Below are 14,674 nucleotides of genomic sequence, written 5' to 3' on the forward strand. Positions count from 1 at the left end.
CAGCTTCCTGACTGTATGCTAAGTTTGATCTGGAGCAGCCAGTGGCTGCGTGCAGCAACTCCCAATTAGTGGAAGCAGTGCCAGATATCTGTAGAAATGAGTGTGTTGTACATGTTAAAAAGCAGGCAGCGGCAGCACCAGTTAGCAGCAACAATCCTTTAATAGTCCCAGTTGTAGCGATCATCAGCAGTTAGCGGCACCGCAGTTCATTAGCAGTCAGCATCTGCAAGCTTTCTGCACGTGGGTGAATTAAGACTCAATTCTTTTAATAAAACTGCCCCATGAGAGAAAAATACACAAATATATAAAACTGTTTTAGCTCCCCTGGACTTTGCAGATGTCACTGATTTAAATCTTATAATGAAAGAGTCACTGTGGAAGTATGTGAACCCCAATGATGTGCTGTCAAAGGCAGGAAAGGAGGAGAAAACATTCAGTAAACACATAGATGACCAAAACTGGCTTTACATAAAACCTACATAAACTTACATAAAAAGTAAAAAGTAGTCATCCAAATAATTACTTGAGTAAGAGTAAAAAAGGTGAAAAAACTACTCAAGTACTGAGTAACTGTTGAGTAACGTCTGATTTATTTGTTAACACAAGCATTCAATCAGACAGACAAAAATACTAAATAATCATCTTTAGGCAAATTAGAGTTCATCCAATTGATAAAATAAATTAAAATGAATTAATTAATTATGAAATAGCTTAAATTAAAATAATCCAGGTAAATTAAAGAACTTAAATAAAAAATAAAAGAGACTTAGGAACTGTTTAAAACATATGTAACCCATATGTAACCTAAAAAACAAACATTCACCTATCCATGGGGGGAAAAACGAGTTTAGGAAACTTAGCGCTACATGTTTCCTCAAGTTAGATGTTGAGTTTCTGCTGAAATGTGCGTTTGTTTTGGTTGACACAGAAGACACATAATGTAGCTGCTGTTTCTCACTCTTTGTAAGGTAAACATGCTTTCAGTATGAGGCCTCGTCTGCGTCTTCATTTCCCACCGTTGGTTCTGACATTTTTCATCTGTTTCTTTCTTTGTTTGCTACGACTGCTAATGCTAAAGCTAACCCGTCCCGCCGCTGAGATCGAGTACGGTCACGTGACCAGACCGCACGGCTGCGTCTGATTGGTGGAACACAATCAGGTGGTAGAGCCTTTGGTGGAAGTCTCTCTCTCTGTCAGAATAAAACATTAAAATGTTTTATAACAGAATAAAATGTTTATAAATATATATATATAATATAATGTTACATAATATAATATATATATATAATATGTTTTATAAACATTAACATGAATAATGCAGCGGAGTAAGAGGACAGTTTCTGCTGCACACATCTACTCAAGTAAAAGTAAAAAGTATAGAGATTTAAAACTACTCCTAGAAGTATCATTTTTTCAAAAACTTACTCCAGTAAATGGAACTCATTACTGCCCACCTCTGGGCACATGTAATGCATTTAGAGAGGGTGCTATTTATTTGGGAAGTGGTAAGAAGAAGTGATGTTGCTGTTGTCACACTTTATATAATCTGTGTTTTTAAATGCGTTTAAAGGCATCAGCTTAACATGTAAGCATGTTAAACCGCTCTGTGTTTCAGCACTCTGTTGTTATTCACATTTGGAATAACATCATTGGGTTGTATATTAATCTATAATTCTCTGGCGCACACATACAGTTGAATAAGGATGCAGAGAAATCCTTATTCTTTGTGTTGTTGAACCCTCGGAGCTGAAAACAAACTCCCCTATGGATCACCCCGGCAACAGAAACAATATAAATGCAGAGCAGCTTTTAGGAAACGGACACAGGGATGGATAAAAAAAAAAACGCCTGGCAGGCTGCGGTGTCATTTTCAGTACTTATTTAGATTGTTTTCCAGCTTCCTTTGTGGTGTTGGACTTTATTATTTAGCTCACCCGTCTGTTTTCAGCAGAGTGATACTCTACTGCTCAGAGTTGGCTTTTACGGCCGGGTCACTGAGCAGGAACGAATCCAACCTTCACACCCCGAAACCTCATCTCCCAAAGAGGAGAGGAGGCGCGTTAACGCTGCTTTGTTTTTAGCTCCCCTCTCTTTTCCTTCACTTCTTTCCTTTTTCCACTCTTCTTGTTTTCTCCTGTGTGTCTCTCCTCTTTCTATCCCTTTCTCATCCTCTCTTTTCCTTCATATTCACCCCTCCAAACGCTCACTTTCTCATTTAAACAGAATTTTCTTCCATATCCCACATTTATCTCATTCCCTCTGTCCTCAGCTCCCTTCTTCTCCTTCTTTTTTATAAATGTTCTCATGTTTTCCCTCCGTCTTCTTCTTCTTACTCTGTTTTTAACAGTTTTGTTTGTTTTTCTTCATCATTTCCATCTTTTTCTCTTTCTTTTCCATATATTTCCTTTGTTGTTTTTATTCTATATCCAAACCATCCTTCTTTTATTATTTTTTATTTCTGTTTTTAACAGTTTTGTCTGTTTTTTCTTCATCATTTCCATCTTTTCTCTTTCTTTTCCATATTTTTTCTGTTGTTTTTATTCCAGATCCAAACCTTCCTTCTTTTATTGTTTTTCCATATATTTTCTTTGTTGTTTTATCCTTGTTTTATTCTTTTTTTCTGTTTTTCCATCTTTTTTCCATATTGCACTATATTTAATCTCTTAGCCGCCCCCGTCCCCCAGCGCTCTTAAGCACCTTCTTCTCTAATTCTTCACAAATATTCTTGGTCTTTTCATTTATTCTGTCTCCTTTATTATTTAGCTTTTTTCTTTCACTCTTATTTATCTCCATTTTCCGTCGTCTTTTCTTTCAAACGTGTCTCATTTGCTTTCTCCACATCCTTCTCTTTCACCCCCTTTTCTCCGTTGTTATCGTTTCTGCTCTTTTTTCCTCCTTATTCTCCCAGTGTTCTTCATTACCTTCCCCACTTCTCTCGCTCCTCGGTTGTTCCGCGGCCACATACGTTTTGAACAGTATGAATTCGGCGAAGCCTTATTGACGTGTGCAGATGGACGGAAGCGTTCAAAGACTTTGTGGAGTGTCTTCATCTCTGACCGTGGGCAGAAATTGGATTTCTCTCAGCTTCTTATGTCAGAGTACAGCAGGAGAGAGCGAGTCGTGACTTCTTAAGGACATACTGTGTCGTACTTTATATGCATCCTTCACATCTGTAGCAATGAATATTGTTGTTTAGAGACAGATGAAGCTGTGTGTGGTTGGGTTTGGGCTGTATTTTTATTTTTTATTTATTTATTTAATTTAATTTTATCATTATTTTTATTTTTTTATTCATTTGTTTATTTAGTCATTTATTATTTGTTAATAGTAGTATTTTTACTAGAATTGGTATTATTATTGTTGTTGTTAATATACAATCATTGTAAACATTTATAATTTTTTTGAGCTACTTGACTAATTTGAATTTCCCCCATTGGGGGATGGATTAAGTATTTTTCTATTTCTATTCTATTCTATTAACTATTTTTTTTGTCCAAATCACACACTAGTCACTCTCAATCTATTGTACGATGATACATGTACATCATATCATTTATAAATTGTCATTTTTAGTGTTTGTGTGTGTGTGTAAGGAAGAGATTAAGAATGCATGCACACCATATGGTATGTTAAGAAAGCTGTAACTCCTCCTTTTGTTGCTGTTTACCCTTCGAGCTGTCTGTCAGGAAGCAACAGTCCAGCAGCTTCTTTGTAGAGGAATAAAATAGGATCCGTGGACACGACTGAAAGCTCCAGGGTGGCAGTGTGGTGACAGACGCTGGTGGTGAAAGCTAGCGTTAGCATCCCGCTCCCCTGGGAGTAAACACTGTTTGTAGAGAACTGTGTTACACTGTGTGTTAACACATAAGTTCAGACTTTTTTCCAGACTTCACCAAAACTTTCACACCATCAGATTTCATGACATTTAACATCGTCTTATGATTCAGATTTGTTGAAATGTCAGGATGTATTTTTGGCTGAATAATTGTTGGTTTATTTTCATTATCGGTTTAATACTTGTGCCTTAAAACATTTATATCTGATTTAGCCTTGACTCCTTGTCTAGTTCAAAGTATAAAGATCTATAAAGGCTGGCAGACGGCCTTTATAGTCGGATGATGGACATCCGCTGAGCTCTTCAGATGCTTTGCTGCTTTTTCTTCGTCTTACTGTTTTTAACAGTTTTGTCTGTTTTTTCTTCATCATTTCCATCTTTTTCCAGCCTTTTCTCTTTCTTTTCCATTTGTTTTTATTCCCGATCCAAACCCTCCTTCTTTTATTTATTTTTTGTTCTGTTTTTATCAGTTTTTGTCTGTTTTTTCTTAATTTCCATCTTTTCTCTTTCTTTTCCATATATTTTCTTTATTTTATTCCAGATCCAGACCTTCCTTCTTTTCTTCTTTTTTCTTCTTCTGTTTTTAACAGTTTTGTCTGTTTTTTCTTCATCATTTCCATCTTTTCTCTTTCTTTTCCAGATATTTTCTTTGTTGTTTTTATTCCAGATCCAGACCCTCCTTCTTTTATTTATTTTTTGTTCTGTTTTTATCAAGTTTTGTCTGTTTTTTCTTTATCATTTCCATAGTTTTCTCTTTCTTTTCCATATATTTTCTTTGTTGTTTTTATTCCAGATCCAAACCTTCCTTCTTTTATTCTTATTTTTTCTGTTTTTAACAGTTTTGTGTTTTTTCTTCATCATTGTTAAGTCTGTTTAGTTCAGACTTTTTTCCAGACTTCACCAAAACTTTCACACCATCAAATTTTATGACATTTAACATTGTCTTATGAGTCAGATTTGTTGAACTGTCAGGATTTCTCAACACAATGTGTTTTTGGCTGAATAAATGTTGGTTTATTTTCATTATTGGTTCAATACTTGTGCCTGAAAACATTTAATCTGATTTAGCCTTGACTCCTTGTCTAGTTCAAAGTATAAAGATCTATAAAGGCTGGCAGACGGCCTTTATAGTCGGATGATGGACATCCGCTGAGCTCTTCGGATGCTTTGCTGCTTTTTTTCGTGCCTGTGATCTTCTTCTTCACCACTCTTCTTCCTCCTTTTCTTCCTTCTTGTCTCTTCCACGTCTTCTTTTACGTTTCTTGCTCATCTCATCTTGTCTTTGCTCTGACACCTGCTTCCTGCACCTCCCCTCCAACCATCCCTCCTTACTTTTACGTTCATCCCTGCAAATCCCCCCCGCCCGCTACCCGCTACCCCACCCCCCCTTCTCCCGTGAATGAACTTACAACAGAGGCCACGCCCACTCATTATAGGCCTGCCCCCCCTCTTTCTCCTACTCCCTCTGGCACCCCTATGACTTACTCCTCCTCCTCTGATCCCCCACCAGTGTCCCCCAGCCCGGGCGTTGCCCTTCCCTCTGCCCCCTGCGACCTGGTCCCTGTCCTAGTGTCCAGCCGATTCGTCCGACTGAGCTGGCGCCCCCCAGAGGAGACGGGAGGCGGAGTGCAGACCTATGGCGTTTTTTATTCCCAGGACGGAGTTGAGAGGTAAGTCACGGATTATTGTTTCTTTGTTTGTCTTTGTTCTGACACGGCTTCCAAATTACCTTCGAGGTCAGGACGATACGTTGATTATTGTTCTGATATAAAATGGAGGACACCGAGTTATCACGAGCCGCTTTTTTTTACCAAAGGTCACCAGAATTTTTTCCTCAGTTAGGAAATAGTTTTTATTGTATCTGTAAGATTATTCTTTGCAAAAAGTACTCAAACTCTTGAAATTTTGCAAGCACCACCTGCCAGTCGACGACATGAAAAAATCTGGACTTTATTTATTTTATTTATTTTATTTATTTTATTTATTTTTATTTTTAATTTTGTTATATTTTATTTATTTTATTTCAAGGTCAGGACGATTGGTTGATTATTGTTCTAATGTAAAATGTGAGTTATCACGAGCTCCTTTTTTACCTAAGGTCACCAGAATTTTTGGTTTCCTCAGTTAGGAAATAGTTTGTATCTGTAAGGTTTATTATTATTCTTTGCAAAACGAACTCGAAAACTGTTGAAATTTTGCGAGCGCCACCTGCCAGTCAACGACATGAAAGAATCTAAACTTTATATTTTTGGGAGTCGCTCATTGGCTCTGTAGCGCCCCCTATAATGCTTAAAAATGGCCCCCGCATTGGGCTTAGTTTTGCGTGGGATGACGAAATTCGGTACACTCATTCATCATTCCCAGACGCACAAAAAAGTCTCATGCCGCCATGGTCCCACGTCCACAGGAAGGCTTGGATGGAAGTTGCGATTTGGTGCTATTTTTGCCCGATTCCACACTGCACGAAAAGAGGGATTTGTGTCACTGTGGACGGCAGTGAACTTCCGCGAATTTGCCTAATTTTCGGACGCACCTGGGCGCTTGCAGGCAGACAAACTTTAAGTTTGTTGAGCGACAAAATCGTCGGAAACGAACCCGGCTCGCAGCGGGCTCTCACAGCGGGGTGCTAATGGCTCAGCGATTAGCACCCCGCTGTGAGAGTGCCTGGACCTCTCACTGGCCTCGCTGGTATTGGACAAAAAAGGCACGTGATTACATAAAAAAGCTCCTGCAAAGCTGTCCGCCCATTGGCCAATAAGGTTAATATATGCATACTTTATATGGGCATATCATTCAGCAATTATGATTAATAATTGTGATTATGATTACTAATATTCCTGGGATGTTTGTGTACTTCATATATTCATGTCATTCTTATAAGCTGCACTATGACTAGGCTATTAATGCAGGCATGAATGACGTGATTCTATTGAGAATGAAAAAGGAAACTTTTTTTTTTTTTAAAGCGCTTTTATTGCCACACCACACAATGTACATAGCTTACATTGTAATAAGAACCATGTTGATAATAAAGAATTGAAAACTATATACACACACTGCTGTAGCCTACAATATACACAATAAGCCTAAACGCCGCCGTTTGGAATCCGCATTCTTCTCATTACTCCGGTCCCTGCAGAGTCTGCGGGAGTTGTCAGACGTCCTCATCCTGGATCAGAAGCTGGCTTCTGGGAGCTGTTGGAATAACCAATAAATAATCCATGCACAGCATATTGACAACTTGTCTATAAAGTAACAAAAGTCATATTGACAGCGTATATGTTCTTACTCTCTTTCACTCTTCTGTGGTGATGGTGAGACTGTGAGTATTTCGGGTTGGCTTCAAGACGCGCCTGTAGCACAGCACACAGGTCCGTCACGCAGCTGAAAACAAACAAACAAGAGGAATGAATAAAATGACCAGTGCTTAAAAGTATCAGTGCCAGCCGTGGTAAAAGTCAGCGCCGCTCACCCTCGATAGTGTCCCCGTCTGCCTCTCTGAAGTTCGGACTGTTTGCCACCGCCTCCTTCAAGCGACTCGTTACATCCATATTGTGAGGTGACAGTAGCCTGTAAAAACAACAGGCCTATGGTTTATAAAAAAAAAAACTGCATTGACGTAACGTAACATCGGGTCCAACTCAACTAGATATTGGGAGAACATTCACTTATTCTCACCCTTGACCTGGATTATAATGCCACGGTGAGTTATGCAGGCGGCGAACTGCTTCCTATAAATTGAAAACACGAAATTCATTTTTTTTAAATAAAGCAACTCACACTGGTTTTCACGTGATGGACACAATTAAGTTGAGTTTAGCCTAAAGCCACAGTCAATAACCTACTCTTACCGCGGTTTTCGGATTCTGTATCCGCCTTCTCTTGGGGGTGCGCTCTTCAACTTCTCTGGAATGTAACTCCAGTCCGTTCTCGACGGCCATCTTGCCTCCAACCTAGCGAATCTCTGGTCGATTCCCTCCAGCACCCTCTCCACGACCGTATCCACGGTGCTGGCCACCATACGAGACATCCCGGTCATAGCATTCAACAGGACTTTCATTTTATCTGCCTGTAAGCAAGTGAGTAAGTAAGTTTAATATACAGCACATTTAAAATCAGCGAGAACTGTCCCAAGTGCTGTACAGTGTCAACAAGACTAAAATTAAACAATCAAATGGTCATGTGCAAGTAGAAAAAAAACACACAAACCTGTAGACCCGCAGAGAGTTGCTGGGGAGTTGAAAGCAAGTCGTCTTCCAGCCATTGTATTCCGCATACCAGGGCAGTTTTCAGCGATTTCTGTCTGCCTTTCTGCCGCCAGATCTGCTCCTTAAACTTTTTGTTTACGCTGCACGACACAATGTTTCTCATACGTGATTGAACGAGAGCTTATGCGAGCCGTTAAGCTCCACCAATCATATGTGTATACGTCATTACACGGAATACTCGCGAGACAACCTCCCGTCCTTTTGCTATTTAATGTTGTCTGACCACAGCTGGCAATTTGCACTGTTTTGACACAAAAATGGACTCTGCAAGGACAAAGAAAAGACCTCGGCGATATTGTGACCATTGTGACACCGAATTAAGCCATACACAATAAAACACTGAGCGCACTACTGCACATTATGTATACAGGCCAGATTTCTATATTTTTATTTCTATTTTATTTAAGAAACCTTTTAGAATATTGCTGTTGCATGCTTATTTTATCTTTATCTTATCTTTATTATTATACATTTGGACATCCAGTGCGGGCAACAAAGAAAATAATTTCTTTGTTCAGGGAAACACGTTTCTAACTGCACACATGACAATAAACCTTTGAATCCTTGAATCCTTGAATTTTGCCCACAAAAAGCGGTTACAAAAGAGGTGTTTGGGAGAAAAAAAACCAGATATGCATCACCTGTCACCAGCAGACAGCGTGCACCTCTTCTTTTTCAAGACAACACAGCAACAAACTTGGCTGGAGTTGGAGGTGATGGTGAACATGTAGAAACAGGCCTGCCCACCCCCCACCTCACCTCACCCCACCCCACTTGAAAATGACTGTGGCACCTCCTGACCTGATCACTGGCATTTACATATTAAAGGCTCTTCTAAGTAGGGGAGGGGAGGGGGGCATGGGGGAGCAGTTGCCAGGTCAATTTGCGACAATTTGGGCCAAGTTTTCACTTTTACCACCGCAAATGCAGGGGCTCAACGTATGCGGACATGTAAGGGGCCACATACATCCGCAAATCCCTCTTTTCATGCAGTGCCACACCTTGCATATGATCGAACTCGTCCTACAGATTTAATGCTACAGACTTCAAACGTGGCCAGGTTACTCTTTATCGTGTGATGGCGTCTGTGATTTGAAAGCTGATTTCTATCTAATAAACATTTCACAAAAGCCGTAAATGGAGGTCCACAGCACAAGATGAGTTCACAAGATTGCTCCAGCCGTAAATTGGATCCTCTGCCATCCAACGAAAAACTGCGTCGTCTAGGGATGCACCGATACCACTTTTTTTCAAACTGATACGATACCGATACTTGGATACTTGAGCCGCCAATCTAATAAAATACAACAAAAATGACAAGCCACCCTCTGATTGCGGTCTTCATGCAATAAATTGGTATCGGTTCATGGTATCGGTTAACTTTAACGAGTACGAGTCTATTAGAATAGTATCTACCCGATAGCAGTATCGGTATCGGTGCATCCCTAGCGTTGTCCACTGCGTTGGGCTTAAATGCATGTGGACCCAGGACTTAGTGTTGGCAGGACAGAATAAAATTAAAGACAGCTGGTAGAGTTGTCAAAGACGCCACTTCTTTCCGCAGAACAAAGCTCTGCTGTACAAAGCAACACTGAACTACATCGGCAAATCCTCCACCGATGTTAGATGGTAACCACTAAGTCGTGGCTCCAGCTGAAGGCTCTCACATCCAGGCTTTTCAGCTTTGTTACCTCAGGGACAATGCACCCAACAGAGATTTAGGGCTATGAAAACTACTCTGGGAAAAGAGTAACTCAAGTTTGGTCTTGAAACGACACAATAAAGACTCTCTGTCAGTTTTAATGACTTAAAGAAGAAACGGAGGCAGAGGTTTTGTCAGTTTTAATGACTCGGAGAAAAGCACAGAGATGGGTTTTGTCAGCGCTAATAACTTGCAGAAAATGAGAGGGGAGGCAGACTGAGAGAAAACAATGAACGAGGGACAAAGGGAGATGATTCAAAGAGAGGGGGAGGATTGCAATTTTCCTCTGCTGTAATGACTTCCAGAACATTTATTGATAGAAAAATAGAGAAATCTAAATAGATCAAGAGTCCAAGAGAAAAACACAGAAAAAGAAAAACACGGAAAGGTGAATTAAAAGGTGCGTTTTTTTTTACTGTTAGTGGCTCATTACCCGTCTTACCTGTCATACTCTGATTCACAGAAATTAACCGCATGATAAATAACTTTTCATTTAGCATGCAGTCGTAGGTAGTAGTCATAGTTACAGATTTTTGCAGATATGCATTTAATTTTAAAATCATATTAGGATCTAAGACAAATCTAAAAGGTCAACATTGATAGCCTCTGTTCCAGGATGTACTTTGGTGCAGTGTGCTAACAACAATATGCTAACATCGGTTCGCTAACATCGGTGCGCTAACATTGGTGCGCTAACATCGGTGCGTTAACAACAAATCAATTCAATTTACTTTTATTTATATAGCACTAAATACAACAAATATCATCTCAAGGCACTTAAATAGTATAGTTCAATTCAAGCCAACATTAGTGCGCTAACATCGGTGTGCTAAAAACAATTCAATTCAATTTAGTTTTATTTATATAGCGCCAAATACAACAAATGTCATCTCAAGGCATTTAAATAGTATAGTTCAATTCAAGCCAACATCGGTGTGCTAAAGTGCCTGTTATGATGTAGTTACATGCAGGCATCTGGCAGAAGCCGGGGGTTGCAAAATGAAAAGATCAACAAAGTTATGACTGTTTATTCTGAAATCTATATGAAATTGTTTATTAAATTCCATGCCCGTCTGATACTGTAGCTGTTAAAAAGACTTCTAAATTCAAGCCAAAAAGTGTCGTTCTCATAATGGCACCTGGATAAATGTCCAGAGATCACAAAAAACTGTGAGGATACTACCTCTGCTCTTTACCCACTAATAATCTCTACTACTAAACAAGTGAAATCTTCTTATAATCAACCAATAAGTGACAAAAACATTTCAGAAAAGTGTTATTGTGTTATTAACTGAACACCAAAGGCACCTGCCGATCTTGTTCTCAACACGTCGAAGATAAAAATACAGATAGGTGACAAATTTAATGGGAAAACCTGAAGAAAAACGACAACTACAGGCACTTACCAAGAATTGGCATCCAATCACACTAAGAGGCAAAAAATTGCTGACGGGGTATTTTAGTTCTACAACTTGGAAAGTGTTTGTGAAAGGAGCTTAAATCACAATGACTGCTTTGGTGTTTCAGTCAAACGCATCAGTGAATAGGCTGAGAAATTACGGTGAGTCATACAGATTTGATGTCCATGTCGTTTGTGCGTCGGTGTGACATAATGCCAGCGCTGCTTAGTCACTTAGGAACACTATCTGGCCTTTATGACGGCAGAAGAGCAACGCGTCCCGAGGTGACGGTGCAAGATATTCAGACTGTGTCTGCATGAACACTCTGGTGAAACCGGAGAGGGATGTTATGATGGGATAGCAGTGCATAAACCCTTCATCTCAAATATTAATGCATATTTGAGAGTTCAGCGGTGCAAAAACTATCGGCAGTTGCCTACAGAGAGGTAGGAAAAAGTGTCAGAGTCACCCTTCAACACTGTCTGGAATGCCATGAACGCTTCCCAGCAGGGATCCAGTGACTCTGTTATGCTGTTTGAGGAATTCTACTGGGGTAGTTTTGGCCCATTTGTCCCTTATGGTGCTTTTCCATGACATGGTACAGTATGGTTTAGTTAGGTATGGCTCACTTGTAGATGGGACCGATTTCTCTGACTTTCTTTTCCTTCTCTTTGACCTAATATTCTTTGTTTCTGAGCTAGCGATGCTGTAGACCCGTTACATGCCGGGCTCACATGATGAGATGTGATTTATTCTCATACCTTTGAGTGTCAGGTTGCTAAATTCCCTTTTTGAACCATCTTAGACACATGTTAGCTTAGTGTCAGGTTTAGATCTAGTTTCCTGAACAGTTCCTTGAGAGAAACCTTTCATAGGTCTTGCTCGATGTAGATTTTGATGGAGATTTATGCTAGATTTTAGCATCAATCAATGAAGAATACTTAATCAAACCTCTACACTTGGTCCAATAGTGGAAGTGCCTTGAGATGACATTTGTTGTGAGTTAGCTTTGAAAATACCTTTTAAAAATCTTTAAAACTAGTCCAAAACTACAATTTTGAGATCCATTTCATAACCATTAGGAACTATTAGGTAAAATACCCTTTAAAAATCTTTAAAACTAGTCCAAAACTACAATTTTAAGATCCATTTCATAACCATTAGGAACTATTAGGTAAAATACCCTTTAAAAACCTTTGAAACTATCCCAAAACCACAATTTTAAGATCCATTTCATAACCATTAGGAACCATTGGGAACAACTAGGAACTATTAGGTAAAATACCCTTTAAAAACCTTTAAAACTAGCCCAAAACCACAATTTTAAGATGCATTTCATAACTATTAGGAACCACTAGGAACTATTAGGTAAAATACCCTTTAAAAACCTTTAAAACTAGCCAAAAACCACAAGTTTAAGATCCATTTCATAACCATTAGGAACCATTAGGAACTATTAGGTAAAATACCCTTTAAAAACCTTTAAAACTAGCCCAAAACCACAATTTTAAGATGCATTTCATAACCATTAGGAACTATTAGGAACCATTAGGAACCACTAGGAACTATTAGGTAAAATACCCTTTAAAAACCTTTAAAACTAGCCCAAAACCACAATTTTAAGATGCATTTCATAACCATTAGGAACTATTAGGAAAAATACCCTTTAAAAACCTTTAAAACTAGTCCAAAACCACAATTTTAAGATGCATTTCATAACCATTAGGAACCACTAGGAACTATTAGGTAAAATACCCTTTAAAAACCATTAAAACTAGCCCAAAACGAGCAGTAATTAGGATCGAGTCATGACTTTATTTGTATTTACAGTAAATTACATAGTTGCTATAATCATTTGGGTCTAAATTAAGGATCATGTGATCATTCAGGCTGGAGAATGCAGTAAGAATCTGTATACGGAGTCAATGCTGCAAATCTCCACCATTTAATGCCCAGGAATACTTTGGATATTCAGTAAAACTGCTCCATAAATGCTTTGACCATCGGCCTCTTTCCTAATGAAGTGAACTGTGTGTGTTTTCTGCTGCAGTGGCATCATGCTAATCATTAAAGCTGGTATTGCCCGTCCTGGGATCCGCTAATGAGCTGAATTAGGAGGTTGACGAGGTGCAGTAATCTGAGGATTATCTGCAGGCTCTGAAGGATTACACAGATTGCATCTGATTACAGCTCCGATTATCTCTGCTGCTAACAAAGGAAAGAAAGATGGCACTTCTCAGGGACGCTGGATTTCAGAAGGATCGCTCCCGAGTTTGATTCTGTTGGTGATACTGTGCTTACTGTGTTTTCACAGGGAGAGGTCGGTGAACGTGTCGGAGCCGGAGTCTCTGGAGCTGACGGTTTCCAACCTGAAGCCGGAGGAGAGCTACAGCTTCAGAGTCGTGGCTTACAACGACGTGGGGCCCGGAGAGAGCACCGCGCCCCTCAGGATCGCCACCAAACCTGATCGTAAGACGCACAGAAACACACTCACACACATGTAAATTAGGTAAACACAATCCCCAATAAACATCAAATCAAATTTATTTGTAGCACATTTCATGTACAAACAGTTCAAAGTGCTTTACATAAAATAAAAGCATTGCAGCAGGGAGTGGAAGAAGCATTAAAAATACATAATATATAAGAATATAAAGAGAAACAAATAAAATCATTTAAATGAATTTAAAAACAAGCAACAGTCCAGATAAGTTCAAAGATATCGTGCAGATTTCATGCATAGACACATGAGAACAGAAATGTTTTTAACCTGGATTTAAAAATGCCTACATTTGGTGAAAGTTGGTGAAAGAAACACAAAATAAATAATCCTAATTACTTATTTTCCAACAACTACACCCAATGTTTGGGCTCGTTTCAGATAAACAGATTAAAAGAAATGAAAAAGAAAATACTGTATTAATCCAGACTTTCTTTTTAAATCACGGGCTGTTGATTCCTTCACATGGTTTAGTACTAATGAGCTCAGTTTTAGACCCGGTGAGACAGTTTTATTATCATATCCTCATACTTAAAACCCCAGAAACTGCCCTCTTTTTACGAGCCATTCGTATTGATCATCTGATTATTTTCTTTTCGGGCTTGAGATAGCCCTATTCTTTACATATTCTTCCATACTGCATACTACATACTACATACTACATGCTACATGCTACATGCTACATGCTACATGCTACATTCTACATACTACATACTACATACTGCATACTACATATTGCATACTGCATACTACATACTGCATACTACATACTACATATTTCCATACTGCATACTGCATACTGCATACTACATACTGCATGCTACATACTACATGCTACATACTGCATACTACATACTGCATACTACATACTACATACTTACATACTACATACTACATACTGCATACTACATACTGCATACTGCATACTACATACTGCATACTACATACTACATACTGCATACTACATAC

General features: G+C 39.0%; 1 protein-coding gene across 1 annotated transcript in view; it reads left to right on the forward strand.

Moving 5' to 3' along the window:
- Positions 1 to 14,674, forward strand: part of dcc (DCC netrin 1 receptor) — a 368,701-nt gene that overhangs the window by 194,826 nt on the left and 159,201 nt on the right. Inside the window, exons 8-9 of the mRNA XM_075455474.1 lie at positions 5,346 to 5,505; positions 13,520 to 13,674. Of these exons, the coding sequence (XP_075311589.1) occupies positions 5,346 to 5,505; positions 13,520 to 13,674 (315 nt within the window). The remainder of the gene's footprint in view (positions 1 to 5,345; positions 5,506 to 13,519; positions 13,675 to 14,674) is intronic.

Source organism: Odontesthes bonariensis, chromosome 22 (assembly GCF_027942865.1).
Source record: "Odontesthes bonariensis isolate fOdoBon6 chromosome 22, fOdoBon6.hap1, whole genome shotgun sequence".
In the NCBI taxonomy this organism is placed as follows: domain Eukaryota; kingdom Metazoa; phylum Chordata; class Actinopteri; order Atheriniformes; family Atherinopsidae; genus Odontesthes; species Odontesthes bonariensis.